At 51.1% G+C, this 17,180-nt stretch overlaps 4 protein-coding genes across 4 annotated transcripts; 2 read left to right on the top strand and 2 right to left on the bottom strand.

Moving 5' to 3' along the window:
* Positions 1 to 1,305: 1,305 nt before the first annotated feature.
* Positions 1,306 to 4,804, bottom strand: BO87DRAFT_72421 (zinc metalloproteinase family protein). Its single transcript, XM_025629509.1, has 5 exons — positions 4,045 to 4,804; positions 3,890 to 3,985; positions 2,063 to 3,800; positions 1,876 to 2,002; positions 1,306 to 1,817 (listed from the first exon to the last, which is right to left on the bottom strand). The coding sequence occupies exons 1-5, from the start codon at positions 4,354 to 4,356 to the stop codon at positions 1,721 to 1,723; spliced, it is 2,370 nt and encodes a 789-aa protein (XP_025479057.1). The 5' UTR covers positions 4,357 to 4,804; the 3' UTR covers positions 1,306 to 1,720.
* Positions 4,805 to 9,197: 4,393 nt separating this feature from the next.
* On the top strand, positions 9,198 to 10,377 carry BO87DRAFT_397679 (uncharacterized protein; the record flags this gene model as incomplete). Its single annotated transcript, XM_025625323.1, has 2 exons — positions 9,198 to 9,257; positions 9,367 to 10,377. The coding sequence occupies 2 exons, from the start codon at positions 9,198 to 9,200 to the stop codon at positions 10,375 to 10,377; spliced, it is 1,071 nt and encodes a 356-aa protein (XP_025479058.1).
* Positions 10,378 to 11,634: 1,257 nt separating this feature from the next.
* Positions 11,635 to 14,264, bottom strand: BO87DRAFT_377291 (putative DNA ligase I). Its single transcript, XM_025623508.1, has one exon. It carries the CDS (start codon positions 14,164 to 14,166, stop codon positions 11,647 to 11,649), a length of 2,520 nt encoding a protein of 839 aa, XP_025479059.1. The 5' UTR covers positions 14,167 to 14,264; the 3' UTR covers positions 11,635 to 11,646.
* A 117-nt stretch (positions 14,265 to 14,381) lies between these two features.
* On the top strand, positions 14,382 to 17,154 carry BO87DRAFT_360561 (RINT-1 family protein). The gene is made up of 5 exons (XM_025621560.1): positions 14,382 to 14,543; positions 14,614 to 14,861; positions 14,915 to 15,220; positions 15,274 to 15,418; positions 15,466 to 17,154. Exons 1-5 carry the CDS (start codon positions 14,394 to 14,396, stop codon positions 17,092 to 17,094), a joined length of 2,478 nt encoding a protein of 825 aa, XP_025479060.1. The 5' UTR covers positions 14,382 to 14,393; the 3' UTR covers positions 17,095 to 17,154.
* Positions 17,155 to 17,180: the final 26 nt, after the last annotated feature.

The following is a 17,180-nucleotide window of genomic DNA, read 5'->3' on the forward strand; positions in this document are numbered from 1 at the left end:
AGAAAGAAAAGAAAGAAGGTTTCCCACCAAGGCAACGGAAGCATAGTAAAACAGAAAGAGGAGGAGGTGGGGGGGGGGGGGGGGGGGGGGGGGGGGGGGGGGGGGGGGGGGGGGGGGGGGGGGGGCAGGTGACACACGCACACACGGAGGGTAAGTATTATTCCTTATTCCAAATGCCAATCCCACCCAACGCCACCCCATCATCCAGCATACTTGGCTGACTGGATGGCGTTCGGTATGGCTGACACGGGCCAGAACCATTGGTTGAGAGGGCCAAGGGACTAGGTAGGGTACCTGACGCCGTGGCTGAACCGTAAGGCTGATGGATGGGGGGGGGGGCGATCAAAACCAAAGCGAAAGTAGTAGGTAGGTATAGGTAACCAAGAGGTGAAAAACTAAGGGGGTGGCCACTTCTCCCACACTGTCAAAGGGAAAATAAGAAAAGAAAAAGAAAGGAGGGAAAAGAAACTAAGGTTGATTGATCGATCGATCGACGCGACTAGAGCAAGTAAGTAATAGCAGTACCTACCTGAGTAAATGACGGCGGTTGCAGAGTTAGGTTCACCGGTTGGAACTAAAAGGGGTAGTAGGTACTAAGTAGTACTGTAGGAGACATGTGATTGTGTATGTCAATGGATGGATGGATTTTTGGAAGAAGCAATAGGTGGCAAGGTGAGGGATATTTTGGGTAGAGTGAGAGACTTCGAGAATTGTTCTAGTCGCTGACCGTCCATGACAATGTAGAGTGTGTTTGCAACATAGTTCAGGTAGCTCGTGGTCTGTTCCATTCAGGATGCATTGTACTGCTCCGACAAAGATTTCGCGATCCCTAATCCTAGCTAGATGCAAGTCATACGAAGGTATGATCGATCCCGATGCTATGCATATCATCCGTTGCGATCGCGATTAAGTGCAGCGAAGCTATACTGAATCGTCAGTCACTTATGAGAAGCAGGTGATCTGTCACGGCTATGTCCTATCTCCGATGCATCTAGCCGCCATCAGTCGTTCTCGTTCTCTTTCAGAAGGGTCTGCCTGTCTGTCAAACATATACAGCTACTAATTCGATAGGACGAATCAAGTGCCATTACTGGCATGCAATTATCTATGGGCCATTCGGCCAACTATCAATTATGTCCCCTAAACAAATATGTCCCCAGTATGAATCGCCATGATCCAAGTCCCGCTTATTTCATGGCATACACCGTGTGCTGACCCGTTCCATATATTCAGTAACAGTCCCTAAGCACAATGCTCGAACCGTCAAAGAGAAAAAGAAAGAAGAAGTGACAAAAGAAACGACAAGGAATGAAAGCCACCGCAACTCCCGGGCGCCGCCCAATGTAGACAGTCCAGACTCAAATGGCAAGCAGACAAGAAGAAACAAGAAATGTAATGACCTATAGACACGTGCGCGCTCAGGCGCGGGTCGGTTAGACCGCGCTGCTCTAGTCTGCACGATTCCGCTCGATGATCGGCCTTGCGGCTGGCCAACAAAACTTCGAGCTGGACCGAACTGCAGGTGACATCAGACGCAAGCGCTTATGAATTCATGTGCACATCCATTCGGTGAATGGCATAAGGCGCATGCCCAAGTTGAGTGATATGATATTGCTGAAACCTCCTTCGAGGTCAGGGCCAGGTGCTGCAAGGCGAGTCAATATGATCATGATCAGACAAGCGATGAAGCGTAGGTAACACTATGGTTAACATGCAGTGATCAATGCATGATAACCAGTGAGAAACCGTCGATCCAGGGTCCGCTGGTGCCGGAAATGCCGGCAATCTTATACCCAAGTGGGGGAATCAGAGTGTACCTGAACTTTTATTAGTAAAGCGGTCCTAATTTCAAGGCAGTAACGGGATTCTTCATACCCTGAGCCTCCCGAGGCGTTTCCATAAATGCCAGACTTCCTGCCCTGGCTGGTCAGAATCTCGATGCCATCAACCCACGCTCCAGCGCGAACGTAGAATCCAAGTATGATTTCGCCTCTCCGGGTATCTGTCGACTGTTAGATTATGCCCGAGCGTGAATCTTCAGGATTGCAACAATAAAACTTACCGAGGACAAAATCATCCGGCTTCCCACCACGATTGCCGAAAAGCTGACTCGTAGCATCCTCGTAGAAGAACTCCAGACCATAGAGCGCATTATCGTGATATATCCGAATAGAGGTAAGGATCTTAGTCGACGACACAGAGGCACAGTCAAGCAGCAGCAGCTCTGGTTCACTACCTTCGAGCTGCGAAAGGCCCACTTTGTTCCCTCTGTACCCGGTATGACTCTTGGGAAGCTTGACCAAGTTCTGCTTCGACTTCAGGTTGCTGACCGAGTCAATGTTGTGACTCCCGAGGGCGCCAGAGTAGACGACCAAGCGGATGGACTTCTTTTTCTCTTTCTCGGTGCCATACACGCGTTGTCGCAGTTCGCTTTCCGTCACCGTCACCTGCCTTGGTAGCCCGTTGCTACTCGACTCGCTGTTCAAGTATTCGATAAAGCTGTGGCATACATTGTCACCTTCAGCGTAGAGTTCCATAAATGCGATACCCGTCGAGGCAGTGAAAACGATTTTACCATTCTCCACAGGCCAAACCGAAACGCTATCATCCGAGCCCACAGGAGCATCGCCAGGAAGTCGGAAGCAGGGGTGGAACCGAAAACGTAAAGCGTCGAGCCGATGCCAGCTACACTCATCTTGAGGCAAGCACAGTTTAAGGCCCTGCGTCTTCGTTCGAGTCGCAAACGGTTCACGTGTGAGGAAAGTCCGGTTAAGACGAACATAGTCCCTGAGCATGATCCCCGACTCCTGATGTGGACATCCAAAGAGGTGTCCGACTTCATGGAGATGAGCACCAATACCGATATTGGCGGCTTCCCAGCTGGAACCGCCCTCGCCGGAATCGTTAGCCACATAGTCTGTGTCAGTCCTGGTGCAGTCCGACAAGGCGTCGACAACATCCTCCAAACTGGTGGGATAGCTCTGCAGGCTGTGGGAGCCAAATATCGCTAGCTTGAGATCCCCTGTGCCTGAACCCAGAGCGGCGTGGCCAGTGATGGTCTGGGTGCCTACATCCCAATGGGAGTCGAGAAGCAAGACCGAGACGTACTGCTTCTGACCGGGTCGAAGACGGAAATGGTCTTTCACCGCATCTCGTGCGATGCGGAACAGCTCATCCTTGTGGGTAGCAGAGTCATTCTGCTGGGCGAGGTTGAGATCTCTGAGCTCTGCGACCGTCTTGTCGGTCCGAACAACGTGGACCTTGGCCTCGTTCCGCATCTGGCCATTGATGGCATCGCGACGGCTCAAAGTGCCTGCTTGCCATTCTTCTTCGAACCGGAAACACCGACGGCCAAAGTTGTTACGGAACATCTGTTCGCTAGTGAATGCCTGCCAAAGGTACGCCGCCATGCGGTACTTTTGGATCGCAGTTTCGAGACCATTTCCTTCCCGCTGTTGTCTCTCGGGCACGGCGTCGAATGTCCCATCGGAGTCCTTTCCAAGCAGAACGACGAGGTGCAAGGGCGGCGTATTAACTAAGGGAAGATAGTTGATACAGATATACGACGTATGGACAGTCTGATGCGCACTGCCGGAGGAATGTTTGGCTGTGACAAAGTCGAAGCGGAGGCGATTCGGGCCGGGAACCAGGTGCACCAGGGTTTTGAAGTGAGCAGATGTAACGGGCCACGGGACCGAGGGGAAGCTGTCCTGATGGTGGGAAACCGTTACAGTTCCGTCCAGCGGATGTTGTCTTGGGTCTCCTATTTGGCCATACACCAGCAGAACCTTTTGATGGACCTATCGGCGAGTAATGCAAGTCAGCTTTATTGCACCAATCGGTCTAGTAGCCATAATCAGAGAAAAAAGAGTAGCGAAGGAGTACAAACCCAAGAGTTATCGGAGATGGAAATGATCCTCGGCGCATAAGGAGAGGAGGGAGTAGGCGACCGCACAGCCCCATTGACAGACATATTACTGCCAAACTGCAGAGAGCAATTAAGTGGTCAGCCTAGGAACCGCACCCGGTGTGGGTCAGACTTACATAGGCGCTATTCCGCTGCGATGGAGCTGTGAGAAGACCAGGGCGTTGGGGAGGCGCAGAAAGAGGAGAAACGGCGTTGTTGGAGGTGCCGTTGCTTTCGCTAAGGGATGGCAAATTAGGAGAAGAGAGAGTTGGCTTGATTGATGAGGGTGGAGTGAGAGAGCTGTAAGAGGCGGTTTCAAGCGTGGATGATGATTTTCCCGAAGTCATGTCCCCATTGGACTGAGACTCGTTGGACTTTGTCTCTGGTGCCGACTTGCTGGGGTGAAAGTTGGCTTTCGAGCGACGACGAAGCTGTTTGAACAACGGCATGATGGGTGGTGTTGTTGGTTGCTGTTGCTGCTGTCGAAGAAAGAAGAAGGTCGGAGGGCAGTGGTGGATGGGGCAGTAAGTATACCGGAGAAGGCAAGAGTGACCTTGCCTCGTTTTGCCTTTCTTCAGGAGGAATGAGCTGGACTCTTCCAATGGAGAAAACCAAGTAGAAAGTAATCTGCCAGGGATAGATGAACGAGCGACTGCGATTCCAACGCTTATTTCTTTTTCTTCTGTTGTTAACGGCTTCTCAATTACTTTTTTTTTTTTAATCTTCTTTTCTTTTGTTATTTTTAACGAGAGATTCGTGGACAGCTCAGCGTTGACGACAACGAGAAGATCGGAGAAAGAGGAGAGCGACCGTTTGCGGCAGCGAGTGACGAACGAATGGCAGAGGCACCCCGCATCAACCAGAGTGGCATCCAGGAACCGGGCGAGGGTGAAAGTATAAACGAGAGGAAAGGCTGGAATGGAATGGAACGTCAAGTGACAATTGACTTAGCGGGAGTCCATTTAGCGAGTTGGCAGGAAGGATGAAGTGGAATGATTGGGGATAGAAAAAAAATTAAGAAATAAAAAAAAAATTCAGGGATGATCCTAGAAACAAGGAACGAGGGACTTTCCGAGGGGAAGAGGGAGAAAAGAGGGGAGGGAGAGAGAGGGGGGGCAGGACAGGCAGAAGGAGGGAGAAGGGAAAGGGTAAAAAAGGGAAAATAGGGAAAAGGAACAAACGAGAATAATTAATTGGCAAAGAGCAGCAAGCAAGCAAGCAGGCAAGCAAGCATGGAGACGGAGACAGAGAGTGAGAGAGAGAAATCAGGATGGAGTCGATTAGTGCCTGGACTAAGAGCTAATCGCGAACAATAATGTCATTGGTATGTGAGACAGCAAATAATAATGCAATCTCACCTGTCTCTAATCGGCGTAGGCGAAGGACCTAGATCCAGTTACTCCTTTCGAACCCAAAGCTTGTTCTGTTCTTTTCTTGTCTCATTGCGTGGCTTGAATTTAGTGAGCCAGTTAGTTACATACTACGACTCTCCGCTTGGGTTGGTGGTTACTGTCTTCGGTTGAATCAAGATCTGACCACTAATATGATGAACTAAACTCGGCTGAACGACATTGATTATCGGCTCATCTTCCCTTCCAGCCTCCATCTGTTCCCACCTACGTAGAGAAAATCAATTCGAACCCGATCATCGGTCTTCGGGGAGGCAAGATTGTTTCCAAAAAAGCAACACACAAAAGCCATTCCCGTCCCGTTTCAAGGTAACAGTGTGAGAGGTATACAGTAGAGAGAGTGATTAATGTGCTTGCCCACGATGATGATGATAATAATAATAATAATAATCAAATTATCGTTCTAAATATACTAATATAATAATGACGATGGTAATAATTAACACCAATTTATAAAAGAGAAAAAAAGAAAAGAAAAGGAAAAAAAAAAGTAAAATTGGTCCAGGCACTAAAAAAACGCAACTGCCACTCTTGCAGTGGGGCGCATCCAGCTGCAGCTTCTTGTCCGTTGCGAATAGACAAGGATGTGTTACGTAGGCTGGCGGCCACTGGCCAACGGGCGGGAAGAGATAGCCTTCTTGGTTTCACCGTCTCACCACCCGAGACGGTGGAGCCAAGACGATCGCCGGCTATATTTGTCTCCGTTGGCGGTGCTTGCTAGCTACTTTGTTAGCCTCTGCATCACACTTGCTCCTGCGTGCTGACTAGAAATGTCCAGTCGTCGTCTCCAGCAAGTCAAATTTGCCCCCTCCTCCCCTCTCCCCCTCTTCCCCCCCAAATGGGGCTTTTATCTGACCCTTAATGACCCTGGAGGGTTATCTACTCCCGGAGTAACTTGGAGTCTCAAATTTCAGGGTAGACCGGGCCCTCTGCAGGATGGCAAAAAGGGGGTACGTAGATAAGGGAAAAAGATTTCTAGTCAGACCTGGCGAGGATGATAACTACCTAGCTAAAAGATAGGGACCGCGCAAGAGTCAATGCTTTTGTAGGGAGAAGAACTTGGGACCCCTTAAGTCTCACTAACACTAAAGTAGTAAAACCAAGAGTCTTATGTCCCCAGCACGTCCAGTGGAAAAGAGCATGGGACTGCGAGGACGGTACCAAGAACTTCGTCCCAAGCACAAACAAGTAACTAATGAGAAGTTGGCATCGGAGAGTGGTTGACATTGTTCTAATTATGTTTCGTCCTCTTTGCCCCTCCCCCTCTATTCCTCTTTCCTTTTCTCTCGGCGTGAACCGTGTTACAGCAATCAATCAGACTTCCCGTTTCCATGATGATGGCTTCCATGATTGCTTCGATGGATTTCTGCAACAAGGAGTATCTCCGGCACTGAGTAAAGTACTAGACTAGCAGAGAAGGAAAATAAAAGGACGCCAGAGCCCCAACCACCCAACTACCAAAGGACTAAAGGACTAAAAGATTAGTAGTAGTGTAAGTTAGTATCTAATTAGTGTAGTGGTGGTGCCTTCGGGGGTCGTCATCCCCTCTCCCCTTTCCTTATCAGCCACAGCTGCCAGTTTGCCTGGAAGGTCTGAGATTACCCGGAAGGGTTTAGACCCTGCAGCAAGAGACGGGGCCAGTCCGCATGAAGCAGAAATCCAGATCCATCCATCCCCAAACCTGGATGGATCCTGCTAATATCTCTCCCCGTTAGTATCTCGTTGGCTTCCTTGGGGGCTGTGAGTCGGCGCCGGAGCCTGCCACCTTTTCTGTCCCTTATCACACGCTCCCAAGTTGCTCGGACTGATTCGCTCCAACGCAATGTCATCATCCGTCCAAATCCTCGCGAATCTTCTGCATATCTCATGACTTCGGCATTGCTGTTTTGGTTCCTGTGGGGTTTAGTCCCAATCAGAACCGCCCGCGGACCTTTCCTTCTCTTAGCTGTACGTAGTAGTAGCACTTACTTAAGTGCTTACTCTGAGAGGCTTTGAGGATACTACTTCTCTGCTAAGTGCATGCTAGCCGCTCTTCGTACACGTCATGCTTTTTGCGTTCCCTGTTTCTCTGCCACTGGGGTCCCATAACCTCGTCCCGTGTCGCATTATCTCTTATTATCAGTGCTTTCGCAAGCTTTGGCTCGTCTCTACTCCGTAGTAAAACTCTTCCTCTCTTGTTTTTCATTGCACGAGAAACTCCAGTCTCCACTATCGTAGGGCTGGCTTGCATCTCTGTGTTTCTCGTATTCCGCTGAGTAATCATGGGCATTCGATCTGCTAATGAGCAAACAACAGATGATCACTTCCCTTAAAACAGTGATCTCCACTAGCGGGTATGTCTCAACTTTTAAGAGCACAAGGCAAACACGGAGACAACTGTGGCAACAGAAGCAACGGGAAGATGAGTTTAGAATGTCGGGTATCACTGCTCGGGGTCCTACATAGTACATAGTAGTACTGAACGCCCGGTCCAGCCAAACCCGAAGAGTCGCACTGTCGGTCATAGCCGCCGCAAAGGCGTATTTACAATGATCCGCATGCTCCAGAAGAGCTTGCTCTGACGCCTACTTCATGACTTGCTATCTGTTCCAGTCGAGTGATCTCCTGAGCCATATGATCGACACTCAGTCATTGACTGCTGTGTTCATTACACCCAGATGCTGTTGACACTGATTATCTGCATGACCTCCCCATCTGGAAAGTATAGGCAGCCTATGTGTAGAGATGCGTTGGACAAACTCTACTTGTTCTGCAGCGGGCATTCCCAAGAGGGAAGAAGAAGATGGAGTCAGTACGGAGTATACCTACGGTCGGCAGACACCGATCAATGGAAGGTTTGTTTTTGTGTTCGATCAATTGCTGAGGCAAGTGAGGGACGAATTCCTCTCTCCACAATCGCACGGCTGAAGAAATGCTGCGGGCGAGACAAAGAGAGGGGCAAGAATGAATGGATCGGAGAATTCTGTGGCATGTGTCTGACCAGTGGTGCGCTGGTGCAATCCGAGATGATCGCAGGATTCATTGGTTCAGAGTGCCGGCGGCTTCAGAAGCGAGTCGCAGCGTCTCCTTGTGTATCTTTTTTTTCTGTATAGTATAACTTAAAAAGCCTTCACGAGCCATGGAGTATAGAGGATGTAAAAAGAAGAAGAAAAGAAAAAAGCAGAATCATGTCGATTAGGAGAATGAGATGCATCAATTATCAAGTCTGTCACCTGTAAGGAATTCAGCTGCTATTGACGGCGACCGGGGAATCCATCCGTCAGAGAGGGCAAAAAAAAACATCCCTTGGCTCAACTGGCGACGATGGCACCCTCTTTATCCACCACCCGCCCTCAACCTCAAATTGAAGAAACTTTTGGGCCCTTTCCGCATTCCCAACACAAAGACCGTTTTTCCTTTGATGTTGCAGGTTACCCAGGCAGGCCCGGACGACTTTCCATACATACCAGCTATTCTCGCCGCTTCCGTGCCCGTGGGCGCTAAACGAAGAAGGGAATTCCCCAGAGTTCGTGGCTGCTTTAGGCCCATAGCCTCCCTTCCTTTTGCTGACCCGAACCCAAACTAACCTCAACTAAAACCACCGACTAAACTTGCTCTGGTGAGCTAACTACTGCTCTCTCTTACTCACTGGCTGGCTGGCTCGTCACTCCGTTCACCAATCACCAATTGGATCCCATTGCAGACTCCTCCTCCTCTCCTCAGCCTTTCCTCCCCCTCCCTAGTGCACCACCGACTTGACTCCTCCATTTCGACCTTAGACGTGGTTTCAAGCCCTTGACTCTCTCAGGGCCCGCACTTCATCTGCCGTCGTCGGTCGATGCCCACTACCAGAGCTCTTCTATCGGCTGAATAGCGCTCCCTGTCCTCGATATTCCCGAGCAATGGCTCTTACTCAACCGTCAACTTCGGAGAGGACGATCCGCAAAATTGACATTGCCCAGGTATGTGCACTTTTCTTGCTCTATATGATGTGGCCTGAGATTTTACTTTTACCTTCTCTCCCTTGTCCGTCCAAGCCAAGTCTAATTGAATGCGTTTCTTTACCACTAGGTGTCCCTTAGCCTCCAGGATCGTTTAGGCCTCGCCAAAGTCAAGTATCAGAATGGACGTCTACAGGCACTCGGACCAAACCATAATGGCGGAATACAGGTGTGCTTGGGGAGTGACAGGCCGTCGGATTCTTCGTCGGAGGTCTCGCACAGCCGGAGTGAAACCCCATTGACTCCGCCTCCCTTGCCAAACTCGTCATATTCCAAGGAGCTCCCTCGATCGTCTCGGAATAGACATGCAGCAACTTTCGATTCAAAGGCAATGCAGCCTATGCTGTCTGCCAGCCGAAAGCGTCTGCGATCCGACTCGATTACAGATCGTACGATCAAAGCCCCCCGGGTGTCTTGGAAGAGTTCACACCACCTGCCCGAATCGTCTCCAGGCTTCAACCGACAGCACCTGAACCGACACCTTCCCCTCCCCTTCATGTCAGACATCCCCGAGTATTCCTCGCCGGCGTATCCCCATCACTCAGAAGACGACAACGACCCCGACCTCCCTGTCCACAGTTTTCAGCATGTCAGCTCGATGGCAGGCTCTTCACCTCCCCGCACGCCTCCTCCCAAGCACGCCCGTCTATCCCGGAACGACCGACAATTGCGGCATGCAGACGGAGCAGATTTGCTTCTGTACCTGGCCAATTCCCCAACACCAGCCAAGTCTCAGCAGGTGCGGGATTTCCCACCGTCGACTCCTCCGAGCCAGCACGCCGCTCTGCCCTCGTTGACCCCGACTCCTGGCGGCGGCGGCGTCTTCCCCAACTTCGGTACCCCGAACCAACAGTTCAACTTTGCCGACTTTGTGAATGTGACACCCAGTCCGGCACAACCTCCCTGGGGCGGTCGCACGCCTGGAGGGCCCTCGAAAACACCCCTTGCCAACAAGGAGCGAAAGAGATCTAATCTCGACGGCCTGCTGCCGCCGAGTACGGACAGCCCGAGGTACCGCGGAAAGGGGCCTGCCATGGTCCTCCAACTCGGTGAAGAGCTGCGACCGGAAAAAAGCAAATAAATCTGGATGTACAGATTCTACCCTTCTTGTCTATGCATTTCCCCCAACCCCATTGCTTATGACTCCTAATGACTGTTATGTTCTACCCCCTACATACCCCGCCACTGTATCCAATGTCTAGTCATTTTCCTTGTGTTATCCGGCCTCGCCCTGTCATGGACCGGTATTATCGAAATAATGTACACGCCATCTGTCAAATATTACATACCCCTTGTTCTTTATGCCATGTTTTCCAGAGGACTATTGGAAACTGATTTCCTTTGTGTGCAAACCATATCGTGTGACCCACTGTTCGGTTAATCTTGACGTTCGTTGCCCTTACCATCAACCACAGATACTCATGATATTGCTTTGATTAAGCAGAATACAACAGTACACATACAGATACGATTATGCATCAAATACAACCAGTAATCAATCAGTACGCTACTGTAGAATCCGGTTAACCGAAGTCCACCTCATGACGTCTACACTTGGCAAACCGCGTCGACCTGTAAATTATCATCAGTCACGAACGGTATCTGAAACTGAAAGTAAAACATCGACGACATTGACGTCACGCAATCATACATTCAGAATTAATATCCACAACCATATCCTCTAATCGCAAAAGACATGTAGTAGTTAACATCTATGTCTACACACCAATAATACCTATCCCAATACCCCTACCAAAACCAACAACACCCCCACCCATTAAACCCACATCCTCCGTAAATCCGTAAAAAAACATCCCCCCCAAAATCGCCTACACTGTTACATACAACACGGCAAGTAAGTAAACAACAAGACAGAATCACGAGGGAATACTAAGGTAAGACCCCGCTCCATCCGGAAAAGGAAAGGAAAAGAAACCGACCCGTGTGCGGCCAGCCACTTAGCTGAATGAAGTCTGCACAAAAAAAAGGAAAATTTGTGTTTACGCGCGACGCGTATGAAAGTTTAATTTGATCGTGTTGATTTCGCGTTCGGGTTATGTCGTTTTGGGTTTAGGGTGGGATTCGGTTGGATCGGGGAATTTGCTTGTTTGGGGTTAGGATGAGATCGGGGGATCGAGATCCCGATCCCGGGATTACTATCTACGTACTCCGTACTGTGTGAGTGTGTGTGTAGGTATGACTTGGTGGTGAGGGAAGAGGGGCACGTGATGGTTTTCATATGGTATTTAAATAGTCTATGGAGGACTTTGTAAAGGGGGGTGGGGGTGGTTTATGTATTAAGTGTTTTGTATATGCTATGTGTTTTACATCCAACGTTCACTGTATCTCATTACTCCTCCTGCTCTTCAGTCGGTTCCTCCTCACCACCACCACCACCCTCCAGCTTCGTCCGTTCTGATTGCTTCCTCCACAAGTAAGCCAAATAATCAGATGTGGTGGCCTCATCGATCGATTTATCCTCTCTGACTTTGAGGAATCGAGGAAACCGCAGGCTCAGACCCCGTTCATCGCTAACCAACCCCAGAGCGGCCGAGTATGTAGGACTAAGCGTGATATCTGCGAACGCCATCTCCCACACTTCCTGTGGTTCGAACCATACGTCGGGCTCGCCGTAGTATTCGACGTAGCTGGGACGGGATATGACATTGGGGGTGCCCTCCGCGTACTTGTCCTTGTTGGCTTGGTAGAATTTGTCCGTGAAGCCTGACATACACTTTGTTACTGCTTCTAGACTTCCAGTTTCTGGATTCCGAACCGCAAGGAGGATCGGGGACCACCATTTCGCCTTTCGGCCTTGGCCGTGCCAGCCCGCTACGGGGATTAGGTCCAGGGTTTCGGATGAGGTGCTATAGTCCTTTTTCACTTTGAGCCAGGATTCGAGGCGCTTGTCGGGCTCGTAGGTGGAGAGGAGGGCTTTTCGGCGGGTGTTTTTGGAGGGTTTGTTGTCTGTTGTGTTGGTGGTTGGTTGGCCCGGTGTGGTGGGTGTTCCGTTGGTAGCAGTATCGACAGCTGGTGTTTCCACTCCTTCGAGATCGGGTTTCGGAATGTTGTCGAGCACTTTGACCATGATGCCTTCGCATTTGGTGTCTGTGGCGCTCTTGAAAAACTCTAGTACTGCTTCGGAGTCGGCTGAAGTGGCGTCTAGACTCTTCACCCATGTGAACCGTTTGGGGATCTCCACGAATAAACTCCGTAGCAGCTCTCTTCGCTCGCGGAGTGATCGGTCGAGCAGTGGCTGGCCATTTAGGTACATTAGATCGAAAGCAAACAGACACACGTTGACCTTGATTGCTCCGATATCGACGTTCTTTTTCGCACGGTTGGTTAGGATTTGGAATGCCTGTAGTTCGCCCGTTTCTTGGTCAACGGCGACAACCTCCCCTTCGAGGATGAAGCTAGACACGCCTTCTCCTCTTATTTCGGGAACAAGAGACACCAGGTCTGGGTATTTCTCCGTCATGTTCTCCAAGTGGCGGGAGAATATTGATACTTTGCCCTGTACGTCGCAATGCACTTGCGCACGCTGGCCATCATATTTGTATTCACAGCTAAAATCGCGCCCTTGTAGCTTCGTCAGCATGTCTGACAGATCTCTTGTGATGCTGCCTAGCATGGGTCTCAACGGAATGTGCAGTTGAAGACCGCAGCGAACGAGAAGTTCATCGGTAGCCCCGACTTCAAGCAAGCAGGGAACGAGGTCATCGTAGTCCGGGTGTCTCGCATACGACGCTTTAACGACCTCTTCTGCGTTGCCGTAGATTTCAGCTAATTCCTCTTTCTTCATCTGCGCCATTTCCTTTTGAGAGTATATTGGAAATTCCGCCCCCTCTGGTTTGGAGTACAGGAAGGCCCTAGCAAGTGCAATGAGCATGGTAGTTTTGACAGCGCCGATGCGTAGATTCTGCACCAGAGTTCTAACAATGTATCGACTTTCCTCCGCACCACGGGCATCTTGCAGAAGTTTCTCGACGATCCTTTGCTTTGTCTCCTGACTTCCACTCCCTTTGCTCATAGCTATCTTCTTGAGCGATTGATAGACACCTTTAATTCGAAGCGGTTTGGGCTTCATCAATGTGAAAGACTGTCTCTTCTTGGCCTCGAATGCCACATCGCCAGCATCGCCGTGCTTGTCATATAGAGTTTTGAGACCTTGGCTGTTTAGTCCGTATACCTTCTTGAGTGCTTTTGATATCGAGGACCCGCCAAGCCCAAGCTCCAGTTCGTCGTATGGAGGGGATATCGAATTAGTCGCCAGCCATACAGCGGGAAGCACACTGGACGGGTCGGCTTCGATCAACACGCGGAGGAAGTTGACCAATGTATCGACGATCTTGATGCGACTAGTTGTGGCGTTTGCGAGCACAAAAGCTCTGGTCAGGAGGGCGTACGAAGCGTCGCCACCTTCCGAAGCCCAGTGTCCTTGCAGCTCGCGCGCATATTTGGAGGCATCGAACGCGATAGGACTCTGATCGAAAGGAACCGCAAGAGATACAGTGTCTTCCGTACCTGTGGATGACTGCAATGACAGGACGCCCTTCTTCTGCACTTTGGTCGGTTCCCGATCGTTATCGCCGGTGTTTGACTGCGCCGAAGTAGGCTCATCGCTAGGCGTGTCGGCCTGTGGGTTTGAAAGCGCATGCTCCTGGTCCCATTCAGCCTGCAGCTTACGAGCAAGCGCCTCATCTGAGAGAGTTTGTTCCGTGGGAGCTTCGGGCACAGCTTCAAATTCCTGCTGCGTCTTCTCGGCTTGCTTAGCAGCCTGGCCCTGGAAGAATGACGCTATGCTCCGGGTGCGCTGCGCGGTAGATCCGGGATCATCCCTCTTGCGTTTCTTAGCTGGACTGGACATGTCGAAGGTATATATAATTCACTCATTCATCTAGTAGTACGATGTAGGACAATGGCATGCGACATTGCCCATCCCGCGTGCTCCATAGTGGCTGCGATGCGGGCGGGAGTGACGTTGCTTGCGGTGGAGGCGGAAGATGAGCTGGAGCAAAGGGCGGAAATGCCCAAGGCGGAGTTAGCGACACCTCGTCCTTCTCCCCGTGTTTCTCCCCCGCCAGCTTATCAACAATGGCGACTCCAGCTTCTGCTCTGTCGTCGCATGAGAGGACACGGGTTGAGGATTATCTAAATGACAAACTGCAGGTAACTGCCGACTTGGAAAGTCTCGACTCGTTGCTCTCGAGTCTCCGAGCCCAACATGAGCTCCAACGCAAGCAGGTAGAGCGTATTCCCATCCCCAGATCAATAGCAGACATTCGAAAATACTTGCTGACAGCTGACTGTGAAGCTAGCAGAAGCTCACGAAGCGCTATCGAATGCCACAAAAGCCTCCGAAGACCATGCCGAAGCCACTCGAAAGCAAGCCGAAGCATTCAACGAGCAACAGGCCGATATCGATCGGCGCTTGAAAGAACTCACGGGGTCGGATTCTAGCGATGAGGCAGCGAAGCGCTTTGAAGCGAGTATAGAGAAGCTGCGGAGGCTTGAGATCTCGAGGGGCTATATGACTTTGCTCAAGGAGGCGGAAGAGCTGAGGTATGGAATAGTAACATGTTAGGCAAGACAACGGTCGCTGATCTCGAAAACAGCAAGGAGGCCTTGAACAACATCAAAGATCAACCGCGGATCGCGATCCAGTCATATACCCGACTACGCAACGTTGCCCAGTCCCTCAAAGTTGCTCAGCCAGCTGCAGAAGGAGCTGCCCCTCACCTGGTCGACTACGTGGGGAAGCTATCGTCCGCCCTCAGGGAGCAAATGAAATCAGACTTCGCCCAACGACTACAAGGAACAATGGAGCAAATGAAGTGGCCCTCGAAGGATCTTCACTTTCCGGAGGATATACAGATACAGTGGAGGGAGAATGTGGAACTGCTTCTGGGCCTGCAGAAACCGTACGTGGCATCAAGGTCAATTTCAATGCTTGGGTGTAACCAGTCAGCTATAGGGAGCTCAAGTCTCATACCTCCGTGTCGAAACATCATGGCGCTGAGCCGCCAGTTCTACTGCCACTGGAAGTCATGGTGCATCCGCTCGAACTTCGCTTCAAGTACCATTTCAGCGGAGACAAGCCGACAAATAGACTTGACAAGGTACGTGCATCGCTTGCAGCAACGAAAACTAGTCTAACCCAGGGCAGCCTGAGTATTTCCTGGCTCATGTTATGGACCTGATCAACAACTTTGGAGGATTCTTCGCCTCGTTCCTCCAACCTATTTTCGACCAAGAGGCGCAGAATGTCGGCACTGATATAGGGTGGAACTTCTACAATGCCTCCCACGCTTACATCACAGCGCTCTTGCCAGTGCTGAACCATAAGATAACCACGTTTCTGCCTCAGATCTCGAACCACCCGCAACTCTTGAGTCATTTCATGCATGAATTGATGAACTTTGACAACGAAGTTCGCGAGTCGTGGAACTACCTACCGGACCCTTACTCCACCGACGACTGGCGGGGAATGACTTGGGAAGTCCTGACCAAGCAAGGCTGGTTTGACCGCTGGCTTCAGGTCGAGAAGGAATTCGCATTGGCCCGCTACAAGGAGATCGTCGACACCCCGGATAGCGGCCACATCGACTATGAAGGCGTCGATCTCACTTCCACCAAGCCCACTAAGGCTGCAATCCGGGTGAACGATCTTCTCGAGACGATAACGGAACGCTACCAGCCCTTGTCTTCGTTCAGCCAGAAGCTGCGCTTCCTCATCGACATCCAGATCACCATCTTTGACCAATTCCACGAACGGCTGCACTCCGCACTCGAAGCCTACCTCGCCATGACCTCCGCCATCGGCCGCACCGTCCAGGGCGCCGATGCAGCCAGCATCGAGGGCGTTGCCGGGCTCGAGCGACTGTGCCGTGTCTTCGGCAGCGCCGAATACCTCGAGAAGAAGATGGAAGACTGGAGCAACGAAGTCTTCTTCGTCGAACTTTGGACCGAGCTCCAAGACCGCGTCCGACAAAACAAAGACGGCGGCAAGAACGTAGCGGGCACCATGTCCATCGCAGACGTCGCATCCCGCACCTCCCAAGCCGTGAACAACAACCACGGTCAAAGCACCGGTGCATCCTCAACAGATGGCGCTCTCTTCGACGAGACCGCCTCCGCCTACCGCCGTCTCCGCCTCCGTTCAGAATCCATCATCACCTCCACTCTCACTTCAAACGTGCGCTCTGCTTTGAAACCCTATTCCCGCGTCTCCACCTGGGCTTCCATTTCCACGAGTAACACCACCACTCCTCTCTCTCCCACTTCCGACCTCGCACCAGCAATGCGCACCCTCTCCACCGAAATTACCTTCCTCTCCCGCGCACTGGGCGTCGCCCCGCTCCGCCGCATCACCCGCCAGGTCCTCCTCGCCATCCAGACCTACTTCTGGAGCAGCGTGCTCACAAGGAACACTTTCTCCGCGTCCGGCGCCGCGCAATTCATCAGCGACGTCGAACATCTCTGCAGTGTCGTTGACACTGCACTAGGAAGCGGAGCAGGGCAGCCAACAGCCGGCGGTTCTATCAAGAACATGAAGAAACTAGCAGAGGGACTTATTCTCTTGGGGTTGGAGAACTCGGCTGAGGCGAAGACTACCACTACCACGGAGGAATCAGACGTCGAGGGAGACACACGCCCCGGGCTATGGGAGGTTGAGAAGCGACTCTTCAAGGATAATGAAAGCGCGCGGGTTGTGCTTGCGGAACTGGGGATCGAGACTTTGACGGAGGCGGAGGCGAGAAGCGTGCTTGAGAGACGGGCGGAGATTGGTAATTAGTTGAGATACATCGGGGATGTATATATGGATGATGGTAGTAGTAATTAGTAGAAGCATGAGATATCCACTGTTACAATCCACTGTGC

This window comes from Aspergillus neoniger (assembly GCF_003184625.1).
Source record: "Aspergillus neoniger CBS 115656 unplaced genomic scaffold BO87scaffold_19, whole genome shotgun sequence".
In the NCBI taxonomy this organism is placed as follows: domain Eukaryota; kingdom Fungi; phylum Ascomycota; class Eurotiomycetes; order Eurotiales; family Aspergillaceae; genus Aspergillus; species Aspergillus neoniger.

Excerpts from the sequence above, each read along its gene's own strand:
- BO87DRAFT_72421 (XM_025629509.1), bottom strand. The coding sequence starts at position 4,356 with ATGCCGTTGTTCAAACAGCTTCGTCGTCGCTCGAAAGCCAACTTTCAC. Across the intron at positions 3,986-4,044 it reads CGCAGCGGAATAGCGCCTAT|TTTGGCAGTAATATGTCTGT; the intron begins GTAAGTCTGACC and ends TGCTCTCTGCAG. Across the intron at positions 1,818-1,875 it reads AACGCCTCGGGAGGCTCAGG|GTACACTCTGATTCCCCCAC; the intron begins GTATGAAGAATC and ends ATAAAAGTTCAG.
- BO87DRAFT_377291 (XM_025623508.1), bottom strand. The coding sequence starts at position 14,166 with ATGTCCAGTCCAGCTAAGAAACGCAAGAGGGATGATCCCGGATCTACC.
- BO87DRAFT_360561 (XM_025621560.1), top strand. The coding sequence starts at position 14,394 with ATGGCGACTCCAGCTTCTGCTCTGTCGTCGCATGAGAGGACACGGGTT. Across the intron at positions 14,544-14,613 it reads ATGAGCTCCAACGCAAGCAG|CTAGCAGAAGCTCACGAAGC; the intron begins GTAGAGCGTATT and ends CTGACTGTGAAG. Across the intron at positions 15,221-15,273 it reads CTTCTGGGCCTGCAGAAACC|GGAGCTCAAGTCTCATACCT; the intron begins GTACGTGGCATC and ends AGTCAGCTATAG.